We start from the raw sequence: 13,092 nt of genomic DNA on the forward strand, positions 1-13,092 counted from the left end.
CGCGAAGAAAATTGGTACAGTACGGCCCAGGTAGGCCCAACACTGGCCATAGCAAGACTCCTCTTGTGCTGTACTCTGTGCTTTGTACTCTGTCGCCCAAAACCTAAAACCCCAAACCTTGCTGCGATCCAATTCCACCCCCGAAAATGGCAGCCCTCGCCTCCCTTCTCCGCCGCCGCAGCAGCCTCCGCGCCGACGTCCTCCTCCGCACGCTCTGCGCCACCGCCACTGCGCCCCCCCTCACGTCCTCGGCCGCCAAGACCCGCCTCCGCCGCGAGTACGACGCCGACCGCGCCGTCTCCCTCCTCGAGGCCATCGACACCGCCTCCCTCTCCGCCGGCTCTACGCGCCATGCGCTCTCCCTTGCCGCACGCCGCCTCACCCGCGCCGGACGGCATGCTGATGCCGAGGCGCTCCTCTCCTCCCACATCCCAGCTTCCCCAACCGAGCCGCATCTCTCGGCCATCCTCTGCTCATACGCCTCCGCCGGCCTCCCCGAGAAGGCCCTCGAAGCCTTCCGCTCCGCCGCGCCGTCCCTCCCATCCCCCATCTCGCCGATGCCCTTCAACGCCCTCCTGTCAGCCTTCGTCCGGTGCCGCCGCCACCTCCGCGTCCCGGTCCTCTTCGAGGAGCTCTCCAAGGAGTTCTCCATCACCCCCAACGCCATCTCCTACGCCATACTGGTGAAGGCTCACTGTATGGTCCGCCATGACGCCAAGGCACACGAAGTGATAGCTCGGATGCGTGAGGAAGGTATCTCGCCGACCACCACCATCTACACCACAATGATTGATTCCATGTATAAGCAGAAGAAGGTAGAGGAGGCCCAGACTTTGTGGAAGCAGATGCTGGAGAGCGGATGCAAGCCGGACCATGCAACATATAATGTGAAGGCCATGCACCACGGACTGAATGGCAAGCCGGAAGGTGTTCTCCAGGTGATGGCGGAAATGGAGGCCGATGGAGTAAAGCCAGACACCATCACCTACAATTTCCTCATGACTGCCTATTGCAAAGATGGAAAGATGGAGGATGCCAAGGCGCTGTACCGTTCGCTAGGTGACAAAGGGTGCTCAGCGAATGCAGCCACATATAAGCACATGCTTGCAGCGCTGTTTGCTCATGGCGATTTTGATACTGCCTTGGAGATCTTCAGGGAAAGCATGAGCAAGCACAAGGTGCCAGACTTCAAGACAATGAAAGGATTTGTTGAAGGGTTGGCGAAGGGAGGCAGGGTGGCTGAGGCGAAGGAGGTTATTTATGTGGTGATGAAGAAGTTCCCTGATACTATGCTGTCCGGATGGAAGAAGCTGGAAAAGGAGCTTGGGTTCTGCTCAGATAACGGAGATACAACCCCTCACGCAGAATGTACAGCTGAAGAACCAGTCTCTGAGGCTGAGCCTGCTACCACCGAGGCACTTGAACTCAAAGATTCTGCTGCTGAGGAAACAGGTGTGTCAGAAGAATCTGATGATGATGAAACGCCCTCACCTGAGACATCCACTGATGAGGAAGTGCCGAGGGGTCCTGCTTAATTGAAGAGTACTTTGTTTCAGTTTGGTTAGAATGTTTGAATTGAGCTCATTCTCAACATTGAAGAATTGTTACTGCTGCTTTGGGGAGAGGTAGACGCTAAGGTGTTGCCGTTTTCGATAAGGGCTCGTGGGATACTAACGTGAATAAGTTATAGGATTATGTCACTTCGGAATTAAGAGTCGGCTGTTACTGTGAGCAGTGTGCGCGATGTTAGGCGATATTGTTCCGGTGATGCTTGTCTTCAATTAAAATCATTGGGCATTGCCATTTTTATTGTTATTATGGTTTTGTGTATCCAAGTTTACTTTGTATCAATAGTAGTATGGATGTCTGAATTATTATTAGCAGCAAGGGTGTGCAGTGAAACCAGCACCACTGCAAGTGAGTGAAGTGACTGCTTCACCATTAACAGTGTTGGTCCTGGTACTTTGTCTTCTCTATCGCGAATTAAGAAGAGTTTGGTTCCTGCTTTGCTTCCATGAACTACCTGTGGTAATAAGAAAACTGCATTTTAGATGTTCTAATGTTTTGGAGTTGTGTGTAGTAATTTATTTCAGGAATCTGCAGCTGCCAGGTTTGCCAAATCATGCTGCTGTAAATACCTTGTGATCAAAGAGCCCAAGAGATATTGTCATGCACATTCTCCATGCAACTCTTGTCTTGCGATGGCATTGCATAATTAGAAGAAGAGTGAAATGGGAATAACTTGGTAATTTGGGTAGTCAGCATTTAAATTTTTAAGCAACTAATATTATACCAAATACTTCCTGGAAGATCAGCAAGACATTAGGGACAGAAAGTGACGAAGAGATATCCTACTTCACAAGTGAATTGATACAATCACTGATTCACCGTTAATGATATTGGTGTTAGTTTTACTTCGGTAATGTAGGAGATGGTATGCCTTTAGTGTCTGGTTAGTGGTAATCTATTTGTGCTTTTTTCCCTAATACAGTGTTAGCTCTATGTTAACCTTCTTTTAGGTATTTCCTGCTTCAGGATTTTCTTTGTACCAAACCCCAAAAATATAAATAGGCGTATTTGCCCAGTATGTTGCTCTGGTTTAGTCCAAATATTTTAAGTTGCATGGTATCCTAAAATATGGCTTTTCTTATAGAGTTTACTCCCATTTATTTACCTGTGTTGTTCCTCCATAATAACAGAATTGATGTCGGTTAGACTTTGTGTTTCTTGTAATTTAAAGGTTTGCTGTGGGATATGAAATTCGAGTACGACAGCTGTTGTACTGAAAACAATCTGTTAGAAAAAAGCTGAAGTAGAGAAGCAGAGGGGAGCTGGGGCTGAACACAGGGTAGTGTTTTTCTGAAGCTGTGACTTGTATTGCTGCTCGAAGATAGATCTATACTCCCTCCGTTCCTAAATATTTGTCTTTCTAGAGATTTCAGCAAATGACTACATACGAAGCAAAATGAGTGAATCTACACTCTAAAATGTGTCTATATACATCCGTATGTGGTAGTCCATTTGAAATCTCTAAAAAGTCAAATATTTAGGAACGGAGGGAGTATATGGAGTAGTACCGAGCAAGTCGCTTGCTAAACTGAACCAACCACGCAGCTCTAGTAACTGCTTCTATCATTCACCGACCTGTTTCTCTGCTAGCTTTTTTCTCCTAATGCCAGGAACTTTGTCCTGATGCCTTTTTTTTGCATGTGTTCTAATAATAGTATGTTGGCCAGCTATGCTTCTCAAGTATGCGTCAATACAAATTATTCGGGACATTGTTGCACTGTGCTGCAGGTAGTTTTTGGTGCAGTTTATCATTTTCTGTTTCACATACACATTGTTGTTGCCTAATATCCTAGGATTAGAAGTTCTTATGATGATGCCGTCATGAAATTATTTTTAAATGTTAGATCATTAAAGTATTTGTATCTTTTATCTTGCCAGAATTACTTGGCTGTATTTTTTTTCTTCTCTGATGTCATTTTTGTCTCTGTTCTTTATTTCCTGTTATCAATTAATTTCATACAGGGTGTGTTCCTCTTAGTTCTGCGGTCGAAAGATTGATTAGCTTGGTTTTGCTGCTTTTTAGACAGCTAGCTAGAAATTCGGGTATGTTGTGTGCCTTCAGGTTGTAATATAAGGTCTCTCTGGTTCCGAGAGTTTAGCCACTACATACATGTCTTTGCCAGCAACCTGCATTTGGTGAATATCTGGTACTACCTCTGTATATTACAGACGTCTTATATTTAGTTACAGAGATAGTATCTTTTTTTTTTGCTGAATACTCCTTTGATTCTTTGTAAAAAGGATAGTGACTTTGCAAAGTTTACCTGGTCTTCCATTTCTGTTTTTGAGAAGACAGTGCATCTTTATTTAAATTGCTTCTCATTGCCTGTTGGAGCACCCAAATGGACACAATGAATGTTTGAACGTCCCAGTCAAAAAAATGAATGTTTGAACGTTCCTCTTTCTGCTCGCCACATGATTGGACTGTGACTCGTGCTGGACGTCTGGAGTGAATTGGATGACGTCAAGACATATACGTATAGTAAAAGAAACTTAAGATGACAAGAGTGTATGAAAAAAAAAAGTTAATGGTTATTTAGGGCAGGTTGCATGTGCATGAAGAGTTGAGCATACGGACGAAGAGTTAGCTGGAAAGCGTTTTTACATGATGGACATACTTGATGACGTGGATACTATTAGGTATATATTCTGTGTCTATAGTCTGTTGTATGCATTTTTTTAAGATAGTAGGGATGAATCTATTAGGTATATAGTATGTGTCTATAGTCTGTTGTATGCATTTTTGTAAGAGAACACCATGTTTTTTGTTTATATTAAAAAACTATATTTCATTTTAAAGAATTACCTTTGATTTTCTTTGGACATGAAATGGAAAAAGTATAAATACCATGGAACTTGAATATTTAGTATGTGCGTTTTGAGGTCTACATCTCAAAGAAATGGCTCGGACTAGTTATTATACAAGGAGTTCATGGAACATTGTTTTCATGTACTGCCGATGAATAGTGAAATCAAAGCAGTAAGTTAATGAAATCCCTAAATAATTTCAAGAACCGTCTGGCATGCTACACTAAATTCTGTGTGACCAAAGAGCCCAGGAAATAACTCTTGTTTTGCAATGAGATTGCATAATTAGAAGAACCATTTAGAGCTTGTTTGGGACTACTCAGCTCCATCAAAATCAACTTCACTCCATCAGATCAATTTTAAATTTCACTCAAGAGTTGCAGCTCCACCAAATAACAGTTTATCATGTTTGGTTTTCAACTAGCTTCAGCTTAAAGAATGGAATTTTCTGGTCAGAAAAGTCTATTTGGTTGGTTGATGTGGGGAAAACAGAGAAGGGGTATTCATTTGCCGGTGGTAGTGACGGGTAATTTCTCCCCAACTCCATAAGGACTCTTTGAACTAGAGTTTTTAAAGCACCTTAATGAAAAACAGGGAGTTATATCTCATATTCTAGTTTTTTCGGGAGCAAAATATCATGGGGCAACCCCATCTGATATGTGTTTTTTTAAGTGGAGCTAAATTATAGAGAGCAACAATGTAGATAAGCTAGTTGTTATCGACCATTTGGGTAGTCATCAATTATTGGGACTAGCTGCGGGGCAGTCGCCTGATTTTAGGATTGGGGTCAGTCAATTTCTATCCAATCGACTGAACCAAAATTAAGGTTAGTCAATTCAGTACTATAAACACAACTTAAGCCTTTTTTTCCACACGAAACCAACAAAAACAGAAATAATGAAAAACAATAAAAGTAGTTTTCTAATGCATAATGAATTACTTGAATCAAGAAAAACAATAAAAACTAAAATGAAGTGTTTTCTACAAAGAAGTTTTTCCAAAAAGTAATGGATTAGTGAGATCGGTATTATCCTTACAAAATAAAATAAATGAAAATTAAAACAAAATCAAAAAAATAAAAACTTTTTCTGCAGGAAACAAAGAAATAAAAACTAAAATGAAGTAAAAATGAAGTTTTCTATGAAAAAATGAATTCATGGCATTGGTATTACCCTTTTGAGAAAGAAAATAAAAAATAAAACAAAATAAAAATAATGAAATTTCCTAAGAAAGAATGAAACCCTTTAAGAAAAGAGAAAAAGAAATTGGAAAACCTTACAAAACTTGCAGTAAAATTATACTTTCTTAAATATGCAAAGAATAAGCATATAATAGTGCAATTTTCGCATTCTACTATAATTTACACACATATTATTTAGTACTCGCATTTATACTTACACACAAAAAGAATATAAAAACTAATAATAAAAACTAAAATGAAGTGTTTTCTAAAAAGTAATGGATTAGTGAGATCAGTATTATCCTTACAAAAGAAAAGAAAATGAAAACAAAAATAATAATAATGAATTAAAATAACAAATAAAAAATAAATGAAGCTTTTTGTGTAAGATTGAATTCATGGCGTTGGTATTACCCTTTCAGAAGAAAATAAAATAAAAACTAAAATAAAATCAAAATAACTAAGTTTTCTAAGAAAGAATGAAGCCCTTTAAGAAGAAAGAAAATGAAAATGAAAAACCTTTCAAAACTTGCACACAACTTGCAATTAAATTGCACTTTTTCAAATATGCAAAGAATAAGCATATAATAGTGCAACTTTCACTTTCTACTATAATTTACACACATATTATTTAGTAATTGCATTTATATTTACACACAAAAATAAATCTAAAACAAACAATAACAAAATTTGCACAAAATATACACACAAATTGCACCTTTTTCAAGTATGCAAGAATAAGGATACAATAGTGTAACTTTCGCAAAATAGTTTTCTAAGGAGGAATGAATTAGTGGCATTGTTACTAACTTAAAAATAATAAAACAATAACCAAAAATGAATTAGTGACATTGGTATTGCCCTTTAAAAAAACTTGCACACTATTTTGCACTGAAATTGCATATTATGCAGTATGCAAAGAATAGTTAGTTGTTTTTTTACGGTAGCGCACTATCATATAATTGTATAATTTTCAACATGTTGCATAGTATTTATGTGTATACATTTACACTCATCTATCATCGCAAAAATACCGAGAAAAGAAAAATAAAAACCAACTAACAAAGAAAAAGAAAAGCAAAAACACATAAAAACAGAAATAACATAAAACAAACAAAGGAAGAGATGAGGGCTGGATCTCAAAGTTAATGGGCTTCGGCCCAGTAGCAAACTACTGACCCAATAGGTTCAGTCAAAAAGAACAAGCCCAACACAACAAACAACAAAGGACAGAAAAAAAAATGTAGCACCAATCTCAGCAGTTGTCTAAAAAAACAATCTCGGAGCAGAAATCAATGGTTAGAAAATCGACTGACCCAAATTTAAAATCCAGGCAACTTACGAGTAGCTAAAGTGTCAATTATTTTGTGTAAATATACCAAATACTTCATGGAAGATCAGCAAGGACAGTCAGTCAGTTGGACATACCAAGATATATGGATTCAGAACATTGGATCTTGCCATTTAGATGAAGCTTCCGTCAAAAATCGCAGACAAATCAGCAGCACAAACTAAATCAACAAAGCGATATAATGTTGCACGACCACGAAGCTGAGTAGTACTAATTGGGTAAACGAGAATGAATGCTATGTCTTGGACGAGAGGGTTTGGATGAAGGCATCCACTCTAGCATTCGTGGATCTGGAGAGGAACTTCATGCAGATCGGAGGCTGCACCTTGGCCAGAGCCAGCACGGACTGCGGCATGCTCCAGATCCCCTCACCACAGATCAAGCCCGAAGCAACCGAGCGCGCGAACATGTCCGCCCCGGCCTTATCCACCTTCTCCCACACGAACAGTATCGCGCTGCCGACGCACATGTCGATCGCGAAGTACGACCCGAGGTAGAACGGTATCGCCATGGCCATGGGGACGGGTATGAACCTTGACACCTTCTCTGGCGCCAGGTCTCGCGCAAGGTTGATGACGACCGCCGCGGCAAACACCACGCAGCACAGGGTGAGGCAGTGCTTGGGTAGGGAGGAGAAGCCCTGGACGCCGAAGATGGCCATGTTGCGGTAGACGACGGCGTAGGGCGCCGGGTAGTCGCTGCCGCTCAGCCCGACGTTGTCGAACGCCCTGTAGAAGAGCCAGAAGACGCAGGGCCCGATGACGCACCCCATGGCCGTGCCTATGACCTGGCTGATGAACATGGACCTGGGCGACGCCAGGGTCAAGTATCCGGTCTTGAAGTCCTGCATGAGGTCGGCGGCGGTGGCAACGATGGTCATCATGACGCCACACGCGGCAAGCCCAGCGATGACGCCGCCGTGCGAGGCGCCGGCCCACGCGCCGAAGACGAAGATGCCGAGCTTCCCGTAGGTGGTGGCGAGGGACCAGTCGGTGAGGCCCATCCCGTAGGCGTTGCAGAAGGCCAGCACCGGCGCCATGCCGTAGACGGCCAGGATGTAGTACCATTTCAGCTGCGGGAATATCTTGGGGACGACGCCAACGGACACGGCTGCCACGGCGACGTACCCAGCCAGCGCCACGCCCATCGGGATCTGGTCCCTGAGGAAGTACTCGGTGCGACGCAAGTCATCGTCGTCCAAGGACCTCGCCGGGCCGTCACTGGAACCGGACACCGGGAGCGTGCTCCTCCTCTTGGCTGCTGCCATGAATGCCTTGGTCATCCGCAGGCTGACTTTGACGAAGTTGTAGAAACCGTCACCAAGAATCATGGCGATGGATATAAAGACCTTGTAGCCTTGCAGCCCATGGAGGTCGGACCCCTTGGCGGTGGCCGGGTACCAGCTCCCCTTCTTCTTCTCTATCAGCGGCCACATCAGTCCCCACGAAAGGATGCCGCCGAGGAGAATGGAGACGTTTATGATGTAGGGGCAGATCATCCCGACCCCAACGTAGATCGGAGAGAAGCTGAAGTAGAACTTCCTCTCGTATGCCTCGAGGCCCAGCGAGGGGAAGCTCTCGAAGCCGCAGTCGTCGCCGGCGGTGTAGAACCACTTGAAGAAGCCCCAGAGGAAGCTGACGAGGGAGTACCTGCCAAGAGTCTTCACCTGCTCCCTGGAACAAAGCAACACAAGAAATTTCTGATCCAGTGGTACAACAATACAATGTCCTACACTATCACTATGTCAGTCGCAATGTACAGAACAAATTAAGGTCGCACTGACTGCACGCACTTTGCTTCCTTGGCGCCCTGAGGAGTGTGGAATCCGTTGATGAGGGTCGCCGTCGCGGTGCCGCTTGGATAGCTCAGCCCGTAGTCGATGATCATAACCTGCACGCGCAACGCAATCCATTCAGATTTACAACTTTGCAAATGGAGAATGGCACAAATTAACGGATCAGATTTGTTCTGGCCGGAAGATTTACCTTTCTCAGGGGCACTAGAGCGAAGAGGCCGACGAAGCAAACGAGGAAGAGGAACCCGATCATCCACCCCAAGCTGGGGTCCTTGACGTTCATGGCGTCATTCGCCTCCGTCGCCTGGCCAGCGATCCTGCTGCTCATGGCAAACATGTAGGAGCCGAATCCACCTGTACGCACGCGTCTCTTGCTCACCGGTCAGCAGAGCACACGAAACGGAGAGGAACGGGGTAATTAAAAACAGTCAGCAAAGAAAACGGCCGCGCTTACCGCTGAAGGCGATGCCGTAGGCGGCGACGACGCAGGTCTGGATGACGGTGTTCTCCTGCCGCGTGAAGGGGCGGCGGGGCAGGCCCAGCCTGGCCTCGGCGGCCGCCCAGAGGCGGGCGAAGAAGAAGCCAAGCAGCCCGCGGAGATGTTGAGCGAGGGGATGATCCCCGCGGTGAGGCTCAGCTTCATGACGATGACGCTGAAGAGCACGGCCAGGAGAGCGCTCACCACGAAGGCCCGGACCGTCAGCTGCTCACGCCACGACGGCACCATCTCCGCGGACTCCGCGCTGCGCTCCCTCGCCTCCTCGCCCGTCGCCATGCCGGGGAAGCAGGCCGGCGGCGGATTGGGGTTTTGTAGCACAGGGGGGGAGGATGCACCAGTGTTGGATCTAGCTGGACGCAATGAATGTATGCATTGGTACCATCTGCTGTCACTCCATTTAGTACGGGATTTTGCAAGGGTCAAAGCTCTTGGATAACAACATTGCGAGGGTCTCCAATATTGGAAAGAAATAAATGCTCAATTCTGCCATTTAGGAAAAATGTATGCTTTCCAAATATATTTTTTGGTAACTTTGACAAATACAGCTGGAGCCTATACACACATATAACGATTACGGCATCTCCAACATTAACTCCAAATCGTCCAAGGACCAGTGGGGACCAACCAGTGAACAGTGATGCAGTAGTCAGCCATCCAACCATGTCCATTTTAAAATAAATTTAGACAAACCGGATGATTTTTAATTAAACCGAAGCACATTCATTACATTTTTGACATGTTTCGCTAAAAAAACGACTGGACCTAACCTAGTCTAAATCTATAGTGGTGATGTCCTCCAAGTCCTTATTCCCCTCCGGTGTTGGCGTGTCCATGTCCGATGAAGATGAGACCCATGAAGCAAAGGTGCGGTCGTCGGTGAGGAAGAGTAGGACATGGGACGCGGACCGACCCACTTGGGACTCGAGGCCCCGCCGCCTCCCATCCACTACTCCTCGTCAAAGTCCGCGACCTGTCTGCTGATACGTCTCCAAGGTATCTATAATTTTTTATTGTTTCATGCTATTATATTATCTGTTTTGGATGTTTTATATGCATTAATATGCTATTTTATATTATTTTTGGGACTAACCTATTAACCTAGAGTCCAGTGCTAGTTTCTGTTTTTTCCTTGCTTTTTAGCTTCGCGGAAAAGGAATACCAAACGGAGTCCAAATGGAATAAAACCTTCGCGATGATTTTTTTGGGCCAGAAGACACCCAGGAGACTTGGAGATCAAGTCAGAAGAGCCACGAGGCGGCCACAAGGGTGGAGGGCGCGCCCCCTACCTTGTGGGCCCCTCAGGACTCCCCTGACCTAGCTCTGCCTCCTATATATTCACATATATTCCCAAACCACTAGAGGCATCCACGAAAACACTTTTCCATCGCCGCAACCTTCTGTTCCCGTAGATCCCATCTTGGGGCCTTTTCCAGCATCCTGCCGGAGGGGGATTCGATCACGGAGGGCATCTACATCAACCCTAGTGCCCATTCGATGAAGCGTGAGCAGTTTACCTCAGACCCACGGGTCCATAGCTAGTAGCTAGATGGCTTCTTCTCTCTCTTTGATTCTCAATACCATGTTCTCCTCGATGTTCTTGGAGATCTATCCGATGTAATCTTCTTTTGCGGTGTGTTTGTCGAGATCCAATGAATTGTGGATTTATGATCAGCTTATCTATGGATATTATTTGAATCTTCTCTGAATCCTTATATGCATGATTTGATATCTTTGTAATTCTTTTCGAACTATCGGTTTAGTTTGGCCAACTAGATTGGTTTTTCTTGCAATGGGAGAAGTGCTTAGCTTTGGGTTCAATCTTGCGGTGTCCTCTCCTAGTGACAGTAGGGGCAGCGAGGCACGTATTGTATTGTTGCCATCGAGGATAAAAAGATGGATTTTACATCATATTGCTTGAGTTTATTCCTCTACATCATGTCATCTTACTTAAAGCGTTACTCTGTTTTTCATGAACTTAATACTCTAGATGCAGGCAGGAGTCGGTCGATGTGTAGAGTAATAATAGTAGATGCAGGAAGGAGTCGGTCTACTTGACACGGACGTGATGCCTATATTACATAATCATTGCCTTGGATATAGTCATAACTTTGCGCTTTTCTATCAATTGCTCAACAATAATTTGTTCACCCACTGTATTATTTGCCTTCAAGAGAGAAGCCTCTAGTGAAACCTATGGCCCTCAGGTCTATTTTCCATCATATTAGTTTCCGATCTACTATTTTGTAATCTTTAATTTCAGATCTATACAACAGAAAACCCAAAAATATTTTATCTTTTGTTTAGCTTTATTTATCTATCTCTATCAGATCTCACTTTTGCAAGTGACCGTGAAGGGATTGACAACCCCTTTATCGCGTTAGGTGCAAGTGTTTGATTGTTTGTGCAGGTATTGGTGATTTGTGCGTTCTTCTCCTACTGGAATGATACCTTGGTTCTCAAACTGAGGGAATTACTTATCTCTACTTTGCTGCATCACCCTTTTCTCTACAAGCGAAAAACCAACGCAATCTCAAGAAGTAGCATCTGCCGCCAGTGAACGTGAGGTTGATGATGGACATGGATGGGGCGGCACGCTCGCCGCACCAGTACCAATGAAGCATCCTTCACAGCACGAAGGACGCTTAGCTGTCGGCGTTTGTCCACGATCGCCAGCGCCGCCTACGCATCCGGCTGCACCGCGACCCGTTGGGAGCGGCGTGCGCGTGCGGTTGATACGTCTCCAACGTATCTATAATTTTTTTGTTCCATGCTATTATATTATCTGTTTTGGATGTTTTATATGCATTAATATGCTATTTTATATTATTTTTGGGTCTAACCTATTAACCTAGAGCCTAGTGCCTGTTCCTGTTTTTTCCTTGTTTTTGAGTTTCGCAGAAAAGGAATAGCAAACGGAGTCCAAACGGAATGAAACCTTCCGATGATTTTTCTTGGACCAGAAGACAACCAAGTGACTTGGAGATGAAGTCGGAGGATCCACGAGGCGGACACAAGGAAGGAGGGCCCGCCCCCACCCTTGTGGCCCCCCCGTGCACCTCCTGACCTAATTCTTTCGCCTATATATTCTCAAATATCCCCAAACCATCAGAGGCATCCACGAAAACACTTTTCCAGCGCCGCAACCTTCTGTACCCTTGAGATCCCATCTAGGGACCTTTTCCGGCACCCTACTGGAGGGGGATTGCTACTTCTTGAGCTTGCGTTGGTTTTTCCCTTGAAGATAAAAGGGTGGTGCAGCAAAGTAGAGATAAGTATTTCCCTCAGTTTGAGAACCAAGGTATCAATCCAGTAGGAGATAACGCACAAATCACCGAATACACTACTGCAGGATGCTGCTAACGCGACACTACGATCAGAGACCCTTTCACGAAACTGTGTGCGATGCATTAATAAAAAACGGGGATGTAAAAAATCGTCAAAAAGGTGCAAAACGTTTGTGATGGAGGGTGCATCAAACACGGTTCAGATTTTATTTGCGTGTGCGATGCAGGGCACACGGTTAACCCGTTCGAACTGTTTGCGATGAGGCAGAACAACAGAAACGGGCAGCTATATCAATGTGTGTGTGATATACGGCATACAGTTCTCTCCGATGAACCGTTTGCTATTAGGGAGTGCAACATAAACGGTTAGCCAAATCAAGGTGTGTGTGATATAGGGCATACTGTTCACTCGGATGAACTGTTTTCGATTAGCAAACTGAAATCACCACGATTGCGCAAGCGCGAGCAAATTAAGCTGGAGGTACTGGCTCAACCGTGTGCGATGCAAGTACGCTGAAATCACCACGACCCTGCAAGCGCGAGCAAAGGGTGGAGGTACTGGCTCAACGTGTGCGATGCAAGTGCGCTGAAATCACCACGACCGCG

The 13,092-nt window shown here is 44.6% G+C and overlaps 1 protein-coding gene and 1 pseudogene across 1 annotated transcript; one reads left to right on the plus strand and one right to left on the minus strand.

Annotated features, from left to right (window-relative positions):
• Nucleotides 1-68: 68 nt before the first annotated feature.
• LOC123144896 (pentatricopeptide repeat-containing protein At4g36680, mitochondrial) lies at nucleotides 69-1,880 on the plus strand. Its single transcript, XM_044564153.1, has one exon. The coding sequence runs from the start codon at nucleotides 147-149 to the stop codon at nucleotides 1,533-1,535; it is 1,389 nt and encodes a 462-aa protein (XP_044420088.1). The 5' UTR covers nucleotides 69-146; the 3' UTR covers nucleotides 1,536-1,880.
• A 5,074-nt stretch (nucleotides 1,881-6,954) lies between these two features.
• Nucleotides 6,955-9,556, minus strand: LOC123141550 (probable metal-nicotianamine transporter YSL12; annotated as a pseudogene).
• Nucleotides 9,557-13,092: the final 3,536 nt, after the last annotated feature.

Source organism: Triticum aestivum, chromosome 6D (genome assembly GCF_018294505.1).
Source record: "Triticum aestivum cultivar Chinese Spring chromosome 6D, IWGSC CS RefSeq v2.1, whole genome shotgun sequence".
Taxonomy (NCBI): Eukaryota; Viridiplantae; Streptophyta; class Magnoliopsida; order Poales; family Poaceae; genus Triticum; species Triticum aestivum.